A 14,314-nucleotide genomic window follows, 5' to 3' on the forward strand; every position below is an offset into this window, starting at 1 on the left:
GTCTCCACATTCTCCCCGTGTCTGCGTGGGTTTCCTCCGGGTGCTCCGGTTTCCTCCCATACTCCAGAGATGTGTGGATTAAGTTGATTGGCTATGCTAAGTTGCCCCTTAGTGTCAGGGTTTAGCAGGGTAAATACATGGGGCAATGGGGATAGGGCCGAGGTGGGATTGTTGTCGGTGTGGGCTTTATGGGCCGAATGTCCTCCTTCTGCACTGTAGAGATTCTATGATTAACTGAGGCTAAGGCAGAGTTGGGGGATGTTACTGAGGTGGAAATAGATGATTTTGGTGATGATGATGATGTGGATATGTGGTCGAAAACTCTTCTCAAGTAAGACACCATGGTTGTGAACAACTTAGTTCAGCTTCAGATATTTAACATGGAGAGGGTGGAGTCAGTTATGAGGGTGGTGAAGTTTGTAGTGGGGACTGAAGACAATGACTCCAGTCTTCCCGATATTCAAATGCTGGAAACTTCTGCTCATGCAGTAATTGATGTCAGACAAGTCAGGATGTTGTATGAGTTGGAGGGGAACTAGGAGGTGATAATCTTCACATGCACCTACTACCCTGGTCCAGCTAAATGGTGGAGGTTGAGAGATTAGGAGATTCTCTCAGAGTTCTGGTCAGGATGTAGATGTAGAGAAACCCTCTCCTTCACCCTCTGATTCTTCCACCTCTCTCTCACCCCTTCGATAGATATTGGTTCATGTGTCAGTCCAGACCAGGCGGCAGGTTTCCTTCCCTGAAGCACATTAGTGAATCAGTTGGGTTTTTATGACTATCCAGCAGTTTTCATGGTCACTTTTTCTTAATGCCGGCCCCACAAATTACCCCATTCATTCAGCTCAATTTCACAACCTGTTTTTGTGTGTTCTCTCTCACTCCCTTTTTTTCTGTTTTAAATCAATTTCACAGTGTCTTAGAAGATTAGGATTTGCAGTTGGGAAACTGAAACCAAATTCCACATCAGGATCTCAGAGTCGCCTAATTTTTTGTGACCGGAATATCATCGGATTTTGAACATGGAAGGAAAAAGCACCGTTCACAGTGGGGAGAAACCGTACTCGTGTTCCGTTTGTGGACAAGACTTCAACCAATCATCTGGCCTGTTCAAACATAAATGCAGTCATGATGGGGAGAAGCCGTGGAAATGTGGGGTCTGTGGGAAGGGATTCAATTACCCATCCCAGCTGGAAACCCATCGGCGTGGTCACACCGGGGAGAGGCCGTTCACCTGCTCGGACTGCGGGAAGGGATTCACTAAGTTATCCACCCTGCAAAATCACCAGCGCACACACACTGGGCAGAGGCCATTCACCTGCTCTTTGTGTGGGAAGGGATTCACTCAGTCATCCACCCTGATTAAACACAAACTAATTCACACTGGGGAGAGGCCATTCACCTGCTCTGTGTGTGGGATGGGATTCACTCAGTCATCCACGCTGCTGACACACCAGCGAGTTCACACCGGGGAGAAGCGATTCACCTGCTCTGAGTGTGGAAAGGGATTCACTCACAAATCCACCCTGCTGACACACCAGCAAGTTCACACGAGGCAGAGACCATTCACCTGCTCCCAGTGTGGGAAGGGATTTGTTAATTCATCCATCCTAATTACACACCAAAGAGGCCACACTGATGAGAGACCGTTTAAGTGTCTGAAGTGTGGGAAATGTTTTAAAACCTCGCAGGAACTGGTGTCCCATCAACAAGTTCACACTGACGAGAAACCATTCAGATGCTCTCACTGTGGGACTGGGTTCAGGCGATCATCTCATCTCACTGTCCATCAGCGGGTTCACACCGGGGAGAGACCATTCACCTGCGCCAAGTGTGGGAAGAGATTCACTCAGTCATCCGCATTGCTGAGACACCAGCAAGTTCATAAATAACTGGAGATTGGATGTTGTTGTCAGTCACACTGGTCTGCACCTGCTGATGTTAATAAACTTCAGGCCAGTTATAGAGGCGAATATTCTGAACAACATTCAAATACACCGTCTTTGTGTTAATGTATTCGCTGTTGTCTTTTTAAAAAATCTGTGAATGGTTCTCCTTTTGAAGGGCCTCTCTCCCGTCTCCTCCGTCCTCATCTTCAACAACAAGTGTGAGGAGCTCGTGGAGCTTCTTTGTCTCTCAGATTGAGACAATCTGATCAGCTGCCTCCCTCCCTTCCACTGGACCACCAGACAAAACTCTCTCTGAAATTTCCCTTTCTCCAAGTACTGAACTCACATCTTTCTCCAATTCCTCTGCTATCTCCCATCAAACCCTCTCACTGCTCATCTTGTCCATGAGACCTCCCTTCATCTCCCTTTACCCTCTAAACCACTGATAACCCAACTTCCCCACATTATCTAATATTGTCAATGGTTCTCTCTTTTGACACTGTCCCTCTCATCTGTAACTCACCTTCACTGGTAAATCTCCTCTGCACCCCCTCCAATGTAATCACATCCTTCTTATAATGTGGCGACCAGAACTGCACACAGTATTCTAGCAGTGACCTCACCACAGTTCTATGCAACTCCAACATGACTTCCTTGCTTTTGTAATCTATACCTCAATTGATAAAGGCAAGTGTCCTACATGCCTTTTTCACCAGCCTACTAACATACACTTCTGTCCTCAGAGATCTATGGACAATCACACCCAGGTCCCTTTGTTCCACAGAGCTTACTAGTGTCATGCCATTCATTGAATTTTTCCTTGTCAAATTACTCCTTCCAAAAAGTGGAGCACTCTGAGCAAACCTATGCAGACACAGGGAGAACGTGCAAACTCCACACAGAGAGCTGTGGCACAGTGGTTAGCACTGCTACCTCAGAGTGCCAGGGATCCGGTTCAATTCCGGTCTTGGGTGACTGTGTGGAGTTTGCACGTTCTCTCCGTATCTGCATGGGTTTCCTCCGGGTGCTCAGGTTTCCTCCCACAGTCTGAAAGACATGCTGGTTCGGTGCATTGGCCGTGCTAAATTCTCCTTCAGTACACCCAAACAGGCGTCGAGTGTGGCGACTAGGGGATTTTCATAGTAACTTCATTGCAGTGTTAATGTAAGCTTACTCGTACTACCTGAGCCCAGGATTGAACTCAGGTCCCTGGTGCTGCTGATCACTGTGCCACCCTGCTGCCTGTGTTTTGAAAAATCATGTTAAAATCTGGAACTCAGATGGAACTATAGATTGGTGTTGAGTGGGGAGGTGTGGATCACTGCATTACTCCAGAGTGCCTTGGAATCAGATTTACAGAATGGATTCCTGTAATAGCAACAATCCCATTGCTATATGTTGGTCAGACTGAGGAAAGTATTTAAACTGGACACCACAGGTGTGTTAAAGGATAACGTACTCATGGAATTTATGAACTATCTGAAAGAATATTGAGAGCAAAGAAATCAATCTGGAAAATTGTAGTCACTTCACGTTGTTCCAGGAGAAGTGGGATTAGGTTGTGTAGATGTCAGGTTTTACACAGCACACAGTCAGCCTGTGGTTTCACCCTGGATGAAGAATCTCTGAATTGTACCATTCAAATCACTCAATGGGTTTATCAGGGGCCAGAATGTCTGCTCAGAAAGAGGAAGGTTGGTGTGAAACCAATGAGAAGTAACACACACACTCACAGACACCCTTACACACACACTCACAGACACCCTTACACAGACACCCTCACACACACACAGACTCTCAGATGCCTCAAAATATCTCCTGTTACTTTATTCTTAGTTTTTTTGAAATAAATCCTGAATTATAAAATCACACACAAATACTTGTTGAGCTTCCCCTGAAAGACATCGATACTGTTCATTTCACTCCCTGTGGTCATGATTTCCATATTCTCACCACTCTTTGGGTGGAGAAATTTATCTTGGATTTCCTATTGGGTTTCTTGGCGACTGTCTTGTATTGATGGTCTCCAGTTTTGCCTTTCTCCAAAAGAAGAAACATTATTTCAAAACCTTTTATAATTTTGAAGCCCTCTATTAGGTTCCCCCTCAGCCTTAATTTTTCAAGAAAGCGTGAGCGTGTCAATCCTTTCCTGATAGATAACCAAACACACAGTTTAAAAATCATTTATGGGATGTGGACATCGCTGGCTTGGCCAGCATTTATTGCTCACCTCTGATTGACCTTGAGAAGGTGGTGGTGAGCTGTTTTCTACATTTCTGGTATCATCATTAAAAATCATCTCTGTACCCTTCTCCAGTGCAGAGATATCTTTTTTATAATACGGTGACCAGAATGGCATGCAGTGGTCGGTAAGATTCTTGATCAGGGAGTCACAGGTTATCCAAAAGTGGTTTGAGCTTATCCATGGTTTTAAATCAGAATATTAAGAAGCAACAATTTAGAAATGATGCATTGTAAACAGGGAAAGAAAAACAGAAGACCCATGGCAGGTGACTAGCTGGGGTCTCAGCACTGATCCTGCATTACCCCAATAATCACTGCCTGCCAGTTGGAAAAAGACCTGTTTAATCTTACTCTATTTCCTGTCTGCCAACAAGTTTTCAATCTCAATACATTCGCCCCAATCCCATGTGCTTCAATTTTTATGAAGAAGTTGCTGTGTTGGTGGACGAGGGGAATCGGGTTCACATTTTCTATCTCAGGGCATAATCATCAACAACTTGTATTTACACAGAGTGTTGTGGGGCTGGAGGAGGTTACTGAGATACTGAGGAACTTTTTTAAATTAATTTTTACTGGATATAGGGGTCACTGGCTGGGCCAGCATTTCTTGCCCATCTCTAACTGCCCTCCATTTCAGAGGGCATTTGAGAGTCAACCACATTGCTGTGGGTCTGGAGTCACATGTAGGCCAGACCAAGTAAGGATGGCAGGTTTCCTTCCCGAAAGGACATGACTGAACCAGAGTGGTTTTGACAACGATCAACAATGGTTAAGGTTTGTCATTAGACTTTTAATTCGAGATTTTAATTGAATACAAATTTCACCATTGACTGTGGTGGAATTCGAACCTGGGTCCCCAGAGCCTTACCCTGAGTCCAGTGAAAATTCCACTGTGCCACTGCCTCAACTATTGATCCAATTGTTATTGTTTATCTCAGGGCGCAGAAACAACAGAATCCAACTTTGCCGGTCACACATGAAGTCGTCTATGTTTCAGCAGGCTGTAATACTGATTAAATCCCTTCCCACACATGGAGCAGTTGAAAGGTTTTGCCCCAGTGTGAACTCGCTGGTGTCTCTGCAGGCGGGATGGATCAGTGAATCCCTTCCCACACAGGGAGCAGGCGAACGGTTCTGTCCCAGTGTGAACTCGCTGGTGTCTCTGCAGGCTGGATACCTGAGTGTATCCCTTCCCACACACAGAGCAGGTGAACAGTCTCTCCCCGGTGTGAACTCGCTGGTGTCTCTGCAGGCAGGATGAATCAATGAATCCCTTCCCACACACAGAGCAGGTGAACGGCCTGTCCCCTGTGTGAATGTATTGGTGTCTCAGCAGGTCAGACGACTGAGTGAATCTCTTGCCACAAATGGAGCAGGAGAACGGCTTCTCCCCTGTGTGAGTGCGGCGGTGTGTCCGGAGGCTGGATGACTCGGTGAAAGCCTTCCCACACTCGGAGCAGATGAACACCCTCTCCCCGGTGTGAACAGGCCGATGTCTCAGCAGGTGTTGTGAAGAAGCAAATGCTTTCCCGCACACAGGGCAAACGTAAGGCCTCTCCCCTGTGTGAACACGCTCGTGCATCACAAGCTGGGATGAACAAGGAAACATCTTCCCACACACGGAGCAGAGGAATGGCCTCTCCCCAGTGTGAACTCGCCGGTGCCTCAGAAGATAGTAAGACCGAGTGAATTCCTTCCCACACACCGAGCAGGTGAACAGCTTCTCCCCAGTGTGAACTTGTTGGTGTGTCAGCTGGTCAGTTGATTGAACTTCTTCCTTTCTACACATTGAGGAGGTGAATGGTTTCCCTCCAGTGTGAATACTCTTGTGTGTCAAAAGGCGTGAAAATCGAGTGAATCTCTTCCCACACAGGGAGCAGAGGAAAGGCCTCTCCCCAGTGTGAACTCGCTCGTGTGTCAGAAGATGAGATGAATGAGCAAATCTCTTCCCACAAACAGAACAGGGGTACGGCTTCTCCCCGGTGTGAGTGCCCTGGTGTCTCAGCAGACTAATCCTTCTTTTGAAGGTCTTCTCACATTTAAAGCATTTAAAATGTCTCTTCTGAGAATGAACCAGTTGGTGAACGGTGCAGTGGGAGGACTGAGTGAATCTCTTCCCACACTGGGAGCAGCTGAATGGCCTGTCCTTGGTGTGAACTTGTTGGTGCTCAGTGAGATGCACTGAGTCACTGAATGACTCTCCACAATGAGTGCAGCTGAACGGTCTCTCGTGTGTGTGAAGGAGCTGGTGCTCTGCAAGGCGGGAGGACTGGCTGAACCTCTTCCCGCAGTGGGAGCAGCTGAACGGTCTCTCGTCAATGTGAAGGAGCTGGTGTTGGGCCTGTTCCTCAGACGTCTCAACGCTGTCCCCAGAGTCAGAGCTTTGAAGAGGCTTCTCATCAATGTGATCGAGTTGGTGAGCCAGCAGGTTGGACGAACACATGAATTTCTTCCCACACACGGAGCAGGTGAATGAACTCTCACTGTTGCGAGCTCGCTGTCGTGTCAGCATGTTTACCAGCTGATCAATCCCTTCCCACACGAGGAGCAGATGAACGGATTCTCACCAGTTTCCAACTGAGATGGTCAATTAAATCCCTTCAGATGCACAAATTTTCAGATCCCGATGAACCGATTGACTCTGTCAGACGTGAGATTCGATCATCCAGACTGCAGATCCTTCTCTTCAATTTCCTGCAAAATAAGTTTACAAAGAATTACATGGATGGCAGAGTGGTTAGTACTCCTGCCTCACAGCACCAGGGACCTGGGTTCGATTGTAGCCTTGGTTACCTGTCTGTATGGAGTTTGCACATTCTCCTCGTGTCTGTGTGGGTTTCCTCCGGGTGCTCCGGTTCCCTCCCACTCTCCAAAGATGTTCAGGTTAGGTGGTTGCCCCTTTCTGTCCCAAGATGTGTAGGTTAGGGAGATTAGCGGGGTAAATATGTGCGGTTACGGGAATATGCCTGGGTGGGGTGGTCTGAAAGGCCTCCTTCTGCACTGTAGGGATTCTATGAATACATGAGATACACAAAACACAAACAGGCCAGTCTATTTTTTAAATTCATTTTTAACGGGGTGTGGGTGTCGCCGACTGGGACAGCATTTATTGCCCATCCCCAACTGCCCTCCATTTCACAGGGCATTTGAGAGTCAACCACATTGCTGTGGGTCACATGTAGGCCAGACCAGTTAAGGCCAGCAGATTTCCATCCTTAAAGGACATCAGTGAACCAGATGGGCTTTTACGACAATCAACAATGGTTTCATGGTCAATATCAGACTTTTAATTGAATTTAAATTTCACCATCTGCTGTGGTGGGATTCGAACCTCGGTCCCCAGAACATTATCCTGGGTCTCTGGGTTGCTAGTCCAGTGATAGTTCCACTGTCTCCCCCGCCACCCCACCCCTGCCCTGATCTGTACTGGAATTTCTAATCCACACAAATCTCCTCTCATTCTGCTCACCTCAACTCAGCTTTTCAGTTCAACTTTTTAATCCTTTTTCTCTCATGTTCTCATCTGGTTTCCTTTTTAAAGCATCTAAGGTATTTGTCTCAACCACTTCCAGTCGCAGTGAGTTCCATATTCTAACAACTGTCCGAAGAAATAAATATCTCCTCCTGTTGATTTATTCGTCTCTGTTGTCTGTTCATGGTTCCCAGTATTGGAAACACCAACAAGTGGAAACATTCCATTCACATCCTCCGACTTATCCCATTCAGAAAGCCTATATCAGAAGAGACAACATTTTTCTCTTGGTTTGAGCTTGTTGTGTGTAAATCCTCCCTTTCTAACCCCCTGTTTAAGAAAAAGTATCCAAAATCCATCACGATAGAAAATCGCAATATTGTCTCAGGTACAAGTAATTCAGAAAACTATTATTTATTATGAGGGGAATTGAGTAAAAGCAGGGAAGTTATGTTTCAGTTGCACAGGGCATTGGTTAGACATATCTAGAGCAGTGTGTACATTATTGGTTTCCTTATTTAAGAAAAAATATGAGTGCATATTATTCCTTAACTGCTTTACAAGAAGCAGTTCATAGAAGGTTTAGTAGATTAATACCTGGAATAGGTGGATTGTCTGATGAGGAGCAGTGAGACAGGCTCTGCTTGAGTTTAGCTTCTGCTCGACTTCAAAAGAGTAAGAGGCAACCTCATTTAAACCTTCAAGATTCTGAAAACTCTTGACAGGGTGGATATGGAGAGAAGGGTTAAAGCAAATTACTGCAGATGCTGGAATCTGAAACCAAAAGAGAAAATGCTGGAAAATCTCAGGAGGTCTGGCAGCATCTGTGAGGAGAGAAAAGAGCTGAAGCTTCGAGTCCAGATGACCTTTTGTCAAAGTATAAAAAAGGCATAGAAAGTGGGAGATATTTACACTGTGAGGGAATGAAAGATGGGTCCAAGCCACAGGAACCAGGGGAAAGGATGCTAATGGCAGTCCATAGAGAGAATAGAAAGTGTGAATGGCCAAACAGCAGAGAAGCTGAAGAAGTTGTGATGGATGAAGATGTGGGGCGGGGGGGGGGGGGGGGGTGGATTGGAGGGAGGACAAATTGAGAAAAAGGGGGAAAGGCGAAGCAAAGGGGGAGAAAAGGTGCTGCCTGACCTGCTGAGACTGTCCAGCATTTTCTGTTTTGAATCTGGAGAGGATGTTTACTCTCAGGGGAGAATCTAGGGGGTCGCTGTTTTAAAAAACAGCATTGCCCATTGAAAACAGAGATGAGATGTTTTTCTCTCAGAGGGTCATGAATCTTTGGATTCACGTTCTTCAAAAGTGGAGGTAGAGCCTGATTTGAACGAGATAAATCTCTTGGGGCGACAGGGATCAGGGTATTGAATTTGATAATCAGCCATGACAATAATGAATGGCGGCGCACGCTCGAAGGGCCGAACGGCCGACTCCCAGCTTCTATTTTCTGTGTATGTTTCTATGGAAGAAGTCTCACCAGGTTGACTTGGTAGCAAATACAAAATAAACCTGTTGGATTTTAACCTGGTGTTGTGAGACTTCTTACTGTGTTCACCCCAGTCCAACGCCGGCATCTCCACATCATGTTTCTATGTAAACATGAGGAGCCTGGGGCTGAAGTGTAACCAAAAGCTGTGTAACTGCTTTAGGTAACTACACAGGATTTTCAACTCTCACCCTGAATATGTACATGGCCCATGGACTCATCGAGGCTGCAAACAGCAGCTGCAGCCTGGGTGGGTGAAGCTGTTTAGAAACCTATTGCTCGTTGTGCTAATGGACCGGGAGCTAGGACCTGGAGGGGAAGCAGAAACATGAAGCCCCGCCCAGTCGATGTTGCGTCACCGAGAGCATGCGCTCTCCTCCCTGCTGAATCAAGATGGCGGCCGTTAACCTGAGTCTCGTCTCGGGAAAAAGACCGGAAGCTGCAAACACAGACCGACGGGCTCATTTTCGAGATTTGAGGCCTTGACCAGGTATTTAGAAACCCTCTACGTCCATCCGCCGGTTCCATTACTCCCTCTATGTTTCCGCATCCTTACCGGCTGCTGATGAGACAGAGGAACTTCTCTCCGATTGCGATCACCCACACTGCGTGCTGCAAACGCCGTTGCTTACTGCGCATGCTCCAGACTGTAACATTACTGCGCATGCGAACCCCTTCCCGTGCGTTCCATGGGGACACCTCAGCCCCGGCCCTCATTCAGTCCGATTGGATGGAGGACCAGCCGCTCCCGCTCGGTCCTCCAGCCCCGCCCCCTATTCCTATTGGTCCGGAGCTGCCGTCAATCAGTGCCCGGGCATTGTGATGTGGAGCATGCGCAGTGTCATTGCTGTCCTTGGCGCTTGTTTGTCCCGGAGAAGCGGAGTCAGCGTTAGGCGGTGGCTGGGAGGATTTGGAAACACTTTGTGGATCCGCAAACCCTTCAGAATCATTGTCAGCTCCCTGGTTTGCAGCTGCGGGGCTTCTCCCTCCCTCCCTCCCGGGAACAGGCCCAGGTTAACGGCCCCATCCTGGCTCAGCCACTGGAGGATGGTTCACATCAGAGGATGGGGGAGGGGGACAATAAATAAGAGGTTACACTTTGGCCTCAAATCAATGAGGACTCTGATCTCTGGGAAGGAAGGAAACCCTGGGAGGTGGGCGGGGAGGATTCACAAACACCCGCTGGAGGCCCCAGTACCCCCAATAAGACCCATTGGTTTTATTGTCAGTCTGCAGACAGGAGCTGGAGAACTGAACCCATGATGTGGAGATGCCGGCGTTGGACTGGGGTAAACACAGTAAGAAGTTTAACAACACCAGGTTAAAGTCCAACAGGTTTATTTGGTAGCAAAAGCCACACAAGCTTTCGAGGCTCTAAGCCCCTTCTTCAGGTGAGTGGGAATTCTGTTCACAAACAGAACTTATAAAGACACAGACTCAATTTACATGAATAATGGTTGGAATGCGAATACTTACAACTAATCCAGTCTTTAAGAAACAAAACAATGGGAGTGGAGAGAGCATCAAGACAGGCTAAAAAGATGTGTATTGTCTCCAGACAAGACACGTTTACCCCACTAATCCTCTAACCTGCACATCTTTGACTGGGAGGGAAGCAGAGCATCTGGAGACAACCCCTAAAGTCACAGGTGGAATGTGCAAACTCCACACAGACAGTGAGGCAGCAGTGCTAACCACTGTGCCACCCTGTAGAGATGAACCTTTATTTTGAGATTGCTGTGTGTAAATCCTCCTCTTCTAAGGAGTTTCCGAAATCCATCCAGGATAGAAATTCACAACATTCTCTCCTCCTGCTCCAGCTTTGTCACCGGGATAATTCCACTCGTGTCTACTCAGTAGCTTCTCATTTGGGGTCTGCGGTTTACACAACATGTTTTCGGAGAATCTCATCCACCCACAGATCCATTGCTCCCGCCATCCCACCTTTACCCGTCGTGGATCCGAGAGAAAAGTGTCTGTTCATAATCATGGCTGACACTGCGGGTGTTCCAAACACAGGGCAGAACCAGGCCTGCCCACTGCTCTCCTGAGCTGTGGATAGGGGTCTCAACCAGGGGAATGATGGGTAAAAACACCACCACTGATGGTCCCAATTAAATGGTGAGAAAACCCAGAGGAAGATGCAGGTTCAGGGCTCAGTCAATGAGGAACTTTAGAGGCAGGTTTTTTCTGGTGGGCTGTTGGAAATAGTGGAGGTAGTTCATTGAGTGTTCACAATCTTGAAGTTATATGAGCTGCTTACACTTGTTATTGGGTGTGAGGATGCAGGAAAGAGGGAATGGGCAGAGCACCTCAAAACCTCCTAACATGTTGTAGATATCAAAAAGATTGACACTCAGCTTAACATAAAGCTGATTTATTTAACTTTTAACCAGAAGATTAAAAACATAACTGGCCGGGAGTTTATCATCAGTAGTAGAAACAGACCCCAAAGAATATGGTTCAGTAGTGGCTGTGATTAAAAGTAAAATACAATCAGTGTATTTCTGATTTATTTCTGAAATCACTGGGTCTCAGTGGATGAGACGAATGAGTGACTCCTTTCCCACATTCAGAGGAAGTGAACATTCTCTCCTCAGTGTCAATCCACTGGTGTACAGTGAGATGAGATTACCTGAACTCAGACCAAAATGACAACACTTGAATCATCTCTAGTCAGTGTGGATTTGTTGATGGGACAGCAGTTCCCCAGAACTTTTGTTGCACTTCCCGCAGTTCAGTCTCGTCAGTGTGAACTTGCTGGTGCGTCAGCAGGTGGGATGAATTAGTGAATCCCTTCCCACACTCAGGGCAGGTGAATGGCCTCTCCCCAGTGTGAACGTGTTGGTGCCTCAACAAGTTGGATGAATTAATGAATCCGTTCCCACACACACGGCAGGTGAATGGTCTCTTCCCAGTGTAAATCAGCTGGTGTGTCAGCAGAGTGGACATCTGAGCAAATCCCTTCCCATATTCTTTGCAGGTGAGCGGCCTCTCCTCAGTGTGAATCCACTGGTGTACAGTGAGGTCAGATGATTGTGTGAACCTACTCCCACAGTGAGAGCACCTGAACGGCCTCTCCCCAGTGTGAAACATGCTGATGGCGCTTCAGTTCCCCAGAACTTTTGTAGCCTTTCCCACAGTCTGTGCATTTGAAAGGTCTCTCCGCAGTGTGAACTAGTTGGTGTCTCAACAGATGTGATGAATGAGTGAATCCCTTCCCACATTCAGTGCAAGTGAACGGCCTCTCCCCAGTGTGAACGAGCTGGTGTCTCAGCAGGCTGGTTGAATTTGTGAAGCTCTTCCCACACTCGGTGCAGGTAAATGGCCTCTCCCCAGTGTGAACGCACTGATGAGTTTCCAGTATAACTGAGTAACTGAATCCCTTCCCACAGTCCTCACATTTCTCCATGGTGTGGGTGTCCTGTGTCTCTCCAAGTTCCACAGTCAGATGAAGCCTCATCCACAAACACACGTACGGTTTCTCCCCACAGTGAATGGTACTTTCTCCTTCCACATTTACCATCCAATGATTTCAGATTTTGATAAATTGGGTGACTCTATTAGATTCTGATGTGATTAGTTTGAGTTTTCAAAAGGGAGAAAAAGGAACGAGAAAGAAGCCACAAGCAGGCTGTGAAATTGAACTGAACAAATTTGTTAATTTGTGGGGCAGGCGCTAGGGAAATGTGACCATGAAAACTGACATTGTTGTGAAAAACTCAACTGGTTCACTGATAATGGGAACCTACCACCTTGTCTGGACTTACACCAGGCTCTCCTCTATGGGAGGGGAGGGAGAGGGTGAGAAGTGGAGCGACATGGGGTGATGGGAGGGAATTTTATTTACTTACAAACAAACCAACCTCCACCACCGAGGAGGACCAGGGTAGTCGGTGTATGTGAACATCATCCCTCCAAAATTCCCTTCAAGTCACACATCATCCTGACTTATCTGGCATCTTATTCTGGATGCACAGAAATTCCCTCCATTTAGCAGCATAGAGTTTTACAGCATAGAAAGAGGCCCTTTGGCCCATCATGTCTGTGCCAGCCAGCAAGCACCTATCTATCCTAATCCCATTTCCAGTAATTGGTTCATAGCCTTGAATACTATGGTGTTTCACCTGCTCATCTAAATGCTTCTTATATAATGTGAGGATTCCTGCCTCGACCACCCTTTCAGACAGTGAGTTCCAGATTCCCACCACTCTCTGAGTGAAAGGTTATTCCTCCACTCCACTCTAAACCTCCTGCCCCTTAACTTAAATCTATCCCCCTGGTTATTGACCCCTCTACTAAGGGGAAAAGTTCCTTTCAATTTACCTGATTTATGTTCCTCATTAATCTTGTACACTTCAGTCAGGTCGCCCCTCAGCCTTCTCTGCTCTAAGGAAAACAACCTCAGCCTAACCAGCCACTCTTCATAGTTGAAATGGTCCAGCCCAGGCAACATCCTGGTGAATCTCCTGTGCACCCTTTCTGGTGCAATCACATCCTTCCTATAGTGTTCCAAACAGAACAGCACACAGGACTCGAGTTATGAGTAACAAGTGTTTTATACAGCTCCAACATCATGTAGAGGATCAGAACGACCTTGGGGTCCGGGTCCATAGGACTCTTAAATTGGCCCCGCAGGTGGAGGAGGTGGTTAAGAAGGTGAATGGTGTGCTGGCCTTCATCAATCGAGGGATTGAGTTTAGGAGTTGGAGATAATGATGCAGCTATATCAGACCCTCGTCAGAGCCCACTTGGAGTACTGTGCTCAGTTCTGTTCACCTCATTACAGCAAGGATGTGGAAATGATTGAAAGGGTGCAGAGGAGATTTACAAGGATGTTGCCTGGATTGGTTGGCAGGCCTTATGAGGATAGGTTGAGGGAGCTTGGTCTTTTCTCCTCGGAGAGACGAAGGATGAGAGGTGACCTGATAGAGGTTTACAAGATGTTGAGAGGTATAGATCGGGTGGATTCTCAGAGGCTTTTTCCCAGGGCTGAAATGGTTGCTACGAGAGGACACAGGTTTAAAGTGCTGGGGAGTAGGTACAGAGGAGATGTCAGGGGTAAGTTTTTCACTCAGAATGTGGTGGGTGAGTGGAATCGGCTGCCGTCAATGGTGGTAGTGGCAAACTCGATAGAGTCTTTTAAGAGACTTCTGGATGAGTACATGGGACTTAATAGGATTGAGGGTTATAGGTAAGCCTATATATAGGCCT

At 47.0% G+C, this 14,314-nt stretch overlaps 2 protein-coding genes across 2 annotated transcripts in view; one reads left to right on the forward strand and one right to left on the reverse strand.

Moving 5' to 3' along the window:
• Positions 1–14,314, forward strand: part of LOC144486984 (uncharacterized) — an 86,357-nt gene that overhangs the window by 1,464 nt on the left and 70,579 nt on the right. Inside the window, 1 exon segment of the mRNA XM_078205025.1 lies at positions 919–1,892. Coding sequence (XP_078061151.1) covers positions 1,026–1,892 — 867 coding nt within the window. The 5' untranslated portion in view covers positions 919–1,025.
• LOC144486979 (uncharacterized) lies at positions 3,374–9,724 on the reverse strand. Its single transcript, XM_078205018.1, has 2 exons — positions 9,657–9,724; positions 3,374–6,830 (listed from the first exon to the last, which is right to left on the reverse strand). The coding sequence occupies exon 2, from the start codon at positions 6,646–6,648 to the stop codon at positions 5,107–5,109; it is 1,542 nt and encodes a 513-aa protein (XP_078061144.1). The 5' UTR covers positions 6,649–6,830; positions 9,657–9,724; the 3' UTR covers positions 3,374–5,106.

This window comes from Mustelus asterias, unplaced genomic scaffold (assembly GCF_964213995.1).
Source record: "Mustelus asterias unplaced genomic scaffold, sMusAst1.hap1.1 HAP1_SCAFFOLD_548, whole genome shotgun sequence".
In the NCBI taxonomy this organism is placed as follows: domain Eukaryota; kingdom Metazoa; phylum Chordata; class Chondrichthyes; order Carcharhiniformes; family Triakidae; genus Mustelus; species Mustelus asterias.